Consider the following 5,791-nt stretch of genomic DNA (forward strand, 5'->3'; position numbering starts at 1 on the left):
TAATGAGTGATGAAAGAGGCAGACAGGGAGTCGGGCAGGTTGCGGGGCCTCCCTCCTTAACTCAATCCTTCACCATGTCTGTTTTTCAGCCTTGTTTAGGTGATGCCCTCCAGCAAATATGCTTTTTTTTCATGAGAATGCCATTTTACTATGCGGTGTCCATCTTACATTGGGTGTAATGACACAATGTTGATGTTGAAGTGGTTAATCCTCATAAGGTGAACACTGCAAAATAAATAAATGTAAGGTTACATTTATTTTACAAACATACATATATTTTTTTTCCAGCATTTTATTTTAAACAATTCAAAAAAACTGTTTACCTGTAAATGTTCAGGAACCCTTGTTATTAGCAAGTGGGGTATTTTTGTACACAACATACAAGAGACTGAACATGATACAATATCCTGATAATTTCAGCAAAGTTTAAGATGCACTTTGAGAGAAAATTATTTTTCAATGATGTACTGACGATGAACTTAAAGAGGTGGTCCATAGTGTATTTTTAAGGCTTGGTTGAGTTTATAACATGCAAAGCAATGTGTGCTCATGCTTCATTTGTAAAAAAAAATCACATTAATTTTTCATTTGATTACATTTAGCTACTCCACTAGTAGCAAAGAATTCTGGCCCAGATTTGGCAAAAAGCTGGCACAGCAGGCATTCATCCGGCACTGGCATACAGCATGTGGGCCAAACATGGCCCGGGTTTGGCAGAGGTGGCACCGTTTTTAAGGCGGCACACAAGATTTGGGCCAGATGTAAAACGTAGTATTTGGCCCAGATTTAAAAATTTGATAAGTGGGCCATGTGAGTTTGGCCAGTCTTGACCCACATTTAAAATACACTAAAATCATTTTTGAGTAAAGAAAAAAAATTCTACCAATCAGGTCACTTTGAGAAAAAGCGTGCCCATAGTGTGCCTAAAGCGCATCACTCCATGGGTTTATAAATTTCATTGCAATCGTGACACACCAACCTATCTGGCCCAGTTCAGGCCCATTTATGAGTTATTAACTTGGCTGAGACTTGGCCCAGATTTGGTCTGTGTTTGGCCCTTGTCTGGAAGCCAGATTTGGTCCAGTCATGTACCGTAATTCACTGCGGCATGTGGGCCAAGCAAAACCTGATTGTGTGGGCCAGAGCTGGGCCAGAGAAATTTTGCTATGTGGGTCAGCTAACATCAAAATGACTGTCATATTTCCATCAGCTAATATGTGCTCTGATTTGCGGATCGGCTTCACGTCACCAAGAAGCATTAAGCACCTTCAAGCATGCGCTATTTTGCGCCATGTAAACTGTCAGTCAGGGAAGCTGTTAGCCACATCAGTTTGTGCTTGAATATGTCAGAAAATGAAGAGCACGCAGCTGAACCTCACGCCTGCTTTCTAAAGTAAAATCTGACAAGTGTCTTTTATATTATTCAAAATAAGCATGTGTAAGTAATATGAAATGTTCACATATCTTTTGCGAGTTATTTATTTTAGAGACACTGCAGTGCTGGTGAAGATTGTGGGTGTTTACAGCTGTTTGACGAATAAATATGAATTTGTAGCTAATTCTTAACAGTGCCAAACAGCATTTCTCTTTGTTTACGTCCTTGCTACAACATACCGTTAAAGCTAGAAACTGTGCATGTAATTGATCAATCTCAACAAATAAAAACACTTATGCCTAGTTCAGACTGTGTGATTTTAGCCCTGACTTTGGCTCGCCGACAGGTTTTGAGAAATCGCCGACAAGTGCCTGAAATCACAGGCAAATCGCTGCTCGTGCACGTGAGTGACAATCACACACTGTGACAGTATGAACGATCAAAGACGCGATCTGAGAGAATCGCCGATGAGTCGCCGATGCCTGTGAGATATTTGGCATGCTAAATATCTGGAGCTGTCGGCGATTCAAATCATGCCGTGTGAATTGAGTTTTGACTAAAAATAACATCAGCGATCGCCTACAGCCAATGAGAGAGCAGCTTTCACTTGTGTGTGCGTGTGTGTATACCTGCTGCAGGCCAGCGGGAGGCTGGGGGAGAAGTTAAAAGCGCTCTTTTTCGGTTTATTTGGACCCACGAAATGGAGGAAAAACTAGTGGAGGTTTGACAGGACTCAGGAGCAGCTGTGTCTGTTTGACGTTTCATACAGTAAGAAATTGATTTATTATCAACGTTGAGGAGAAATGGCTTATTCCCTTTAAACCCAGGTGAGCAAACATGTACATGTTCTACCCCATTAAAGGCTTCTTTCTCATTATGTAGTTAATAACAAAAGATATACTACATGTTTTTGGCTGTGAGACGTAGTTTGGACGAAGTTGTCGGCGATTCTCCCTATAATAAAGTCATGCAATGTGAATGTCCATGTCGCCAAACCATTTTGCAGTGTAAACAAAGCAGCGACGAAACGCTAGCCCAGAAAGTCATGCAGTGTGAAAACATCTGTGACACGACTAGTTTGAAAATCATGCAGTCTGAACTCGGCATTACAGATTGTGGTTCACAATCCACAGCTTGGTCGGTTGGAGTTTTTAGCTGAATCCAGCAATGAACTGGGAGAGATTCTGAAAGCTGCCCTGTCAAATACTAGCTGTATATTTTTATAATTTTCTGGAACATAATTAAAATTAAATTGTAAGCACTTGGTGTCGTGTCCTTTGAAAACCCAAATACAGAAACAATATAGAAGCTCTGTTGAAATAGCAGCGTTTGGATGGCATTTTAGCTTTCTGTGCAATAACATTCCAACGCCTCTGGATGCGCAAGGTGTGCGCGCGGAAGCCCTTATGATCTCATTAACCCGAATGTAATTTTTGTAGTCTGTAAACTTTGTTCATTATAGGCTTTGCTTAGCGAACTCTGTAAAACCCAATGTCTCCCTTTACATGGATCTTTGAGCGTATTACATTCAGAGATGTTCTTTATGTTTATACATCAACATAAACATCAACTTAGGTTTAAAATATGATATCGTGGTGGGCCACCCCTTTAAGTTAAGATTTGTGCTACACTCTTTTCTTTAGTTCACCCAAAAATATTTATTCATTCTCATGTCATTTTAATCTCCTGAGATTTGTTAAATTTGTGCGTAGAGTTGCCAAAGTTCGCCCTGCGTGCTTATAAATAAGGTAATGATTCACACTCAAGTAATTGCTTCATACTGTTTTTATTTTTTCTTTCTCTTACATTCTATGGGTGATTAAAAGACACAGACGTTTCGGCACAATGCCTTCCTCAGTGTCACTTTGTTAATTGCAAAATATTTTAGATTAAATCTGAGAGCTCTCTTGCCCTCCATAGAATCAGACAATCAACTTTAGTGGTTAAACTGTAATCATACAAAGTTTCAAAATCACTTTTGTGCAGCAAGAAACTGTAAAAACAACTTTGTCCACCAATATCTTCCAGGATGTGCATTTATTATGGGCAAAAGTATCTTAATATGTGTTCCTAAGTTAAACGGAGGTCCCAGTGGACAGGAAAAACATGAGGGGGAGTAATTAAAAACAGAATTTTCTTTTTTAGGAGTGAACTAAACCTTTAAGTACCAAATAAACAAGATAAAAAGCATAAAATGATAGCAAGATGAATCTGTAATTCTATAGCATGAAAATGCTTATGTACAGCTCATTTAAAGAGAATTAACAACAAAACAAAACGCACTTACAAATCTATTGTAAACCATCAAACAACAGAAATGAAGAATGATTAAATGAAACTAAACTACTTGAAATAAAACAACTGAAAACAAATAACATTTTAAATAGTTGTTTGACAGTTGGATTTCCCATAAAAAACAAAACCTTAAAATAAAAATCACAAAAATTACAAATCATTTATAAACATTTTAAGTGATAGTTCAGCCAAAAATACAAATTACATTATCATTTACTCTCCCTTTTGTCATTTTAGAAACATTTCAGTTTCTTTCTTTTGTTGAACACAAAAAAATTTTAATTTGAATAATTAGTTGCTGTGTGCCATTAACTTCCGTAGTAGGAAACTAATTACTATGGAAGTCAATGGGACTTGAATATTAAAAAAATATATTTTGTTTTAAAAAAGAAACTCAAATAGGTTTTCAACAATTGAAAGGCGAGTAAATGACAGATATTTAATTCTGGGGTGAACTATACCTTTAAGAACATATGTACACAAATGCAGCTGAATTCAGAATTATTAGCCCCTTTAAAATGTTTTTACTTTTTAAAAAATTTCCCAGACTATGTTTAACAGAGCAAGGAAATTTTCACAGCATGTTTGATAATATTTTTTCTTCTGGAGAAAGTCTTCATTCTTTTATATCACATTTTACCTGTTTTTATGTTTTTTAATCAGTTTTATTATTTGTTTTTATTTATTTATTTATGTTTTACTTGTTTCTTTTAATCTTGTTTATGTAAAGCACTTTGAATTGCCGCTGTGTATGAAATGTGCTATATAAATAAACTTGCCTTGCCTTGCCTTTATTTCGGCTAGAATAAAAGCAGTTTTACATTTTTTTAAAACACCATTTTAAGGTCAAAATTATTAGCCCCTTTTAGCTATATTTTTTTGATAGTCTACAGAACAAACCATCATTGTATAATAACTTGCCTAATTACCCTAACCTGCCCAGTTAACCCAATTAACCTAGTTAAGCCTTTAAAAGTCACTTTAAGCTGTATAGAAGTGTCTTGAAAAATATCTAGTAAAATATTATTATATTTATATATTTATAAATATATATTTATTATATAATTATTATATTACTTTCATCATGGCAAAGATAAAATAAATCAGTTATTAGAGATGAGTTAGTAAAACTATTATGTTTAGAAATGTGTTGAGAAAGTCTTTCTGTTAAACAGAAATTGGGGAAAAAAATAAACAGGGGCTAATAATTCTGACTTCAACTGTGTGTGTGTGTGCGTGTGTGTATATATTTGTTCACAAGAAAACAAGAACAAAAAAACACAGATGAACCTTTTGCAGCATAAATATAAAACAAAAAATGCTATTAATACAAAGCTGAATGACATTTCAATACAACAATCGGCATAACAAAAAAGCATCATTACAGAATCACAAAATGTACTTTATTGTTATTTACAGTGATCAAAACAAGTACTCTACTACATTGTTTTCTAATGTTTACATTTAGAATTGATAGAGCAACTCAACCCATGTGCTTTACTTTAGATTCAGAGCATCTTAAAAAAACTTCAGGTCTTCCTCTGACGTCTCCAATGACGTCCTAATATGAATTTAAATCCCTTCTCCGCCGAACATCAAGGCAAAGACCTTAAAAGATCTCCTCAGCTGACATAAAACTTGCTGTAAAAAGAAAAGCCGAGCAGACTGCTGGACACATCAGTGTGGGCCTGTGGGACATTTGGCCTAATCTAATGCAGATCTCAACATCAAAGGCACTGAATCGCAAATGAGAAAACCCAACGACTTTGAGCAAGCGGAGATCGACTGCATTTCAAATTTAGGAGGAAGAATCGGCTGATTACAAATGTATCGCTTTGAAGCTGGACTGATGGCACCACTTGTATGTTAATGCAATTTTGTCAAAAAATAAACAGTGCGCCGACGTCTCCCCCTGGTGGATTGACCTTGTTATTACACATTTGTCTTGAAGTCAACCATCAGACTTCATCCAGTGCACTATTCTGCTTGTTGATCTTCCCTACCACGTCCTGCAGTTGACCAACAGTCTCTATCATATGTCGGACGCTATCTTGGACGTTTCCCATTCCCTCTCGCCTCCACGAAACACGCAGCTCCTCGATCCATCTCAGCACTTCATCC

General features: G+C 36.5%; 1 protein-coding gene and 1 long non-coding RNA gene across 2 annotated transcripts in view; both read right to left on the reverse strand.

The window, feature by feature from the left end:
- Positions 1-3,145: 3,145 nt before the first annotated feature.
- LOC141385633 (uncharacterized) lies at positions 3,146-4,658 on the reverse strand. Its single transcript, XR_012406406.1, has 2 exons — positions 4,446-4,658; positions 3,146-4,284 (listed from the first exon to the last, which is right to left on the reverse strand). It is a non-coding gene; the product is annotated as an uncharacterized lncRNA (long non-coding RNA).
- A 393-nt stretch (positions 4,659-5,051) lies between these two features.
- mis12 (MIS12 kinetochore complex component) overlaps positions 5,052-5,791 on the reverse strand; it is a 4,499-nt gene continuing 3,759 nt past the window's right edge. The window contains exon 2 of the mRNA NM_200378.1: positions 5,052-5,791. This exon is cut by the window's right edge and continues 469 nt beyond it. Coding sequence (NP_956672.1) covers positions 5,629-5,791 — 163 coding nt within the window. The 3' untranslated portion in view covers positions 5,052-5,628.

The sequence above is a fragment of the Danio rerio genome, chromosome 5, assembly GCF_049306965.1.
Source record: "Danio rerio strain Tuebingen ecotype United States chromosome 5, GRCz12tu, whole genome shotgun sequence".
Lineage (NCBI taxonomy): Eukaryota > Metazoa > Chordata > Actinopteri > Cypriniformes > Danionidae > Danio > Danio rerio.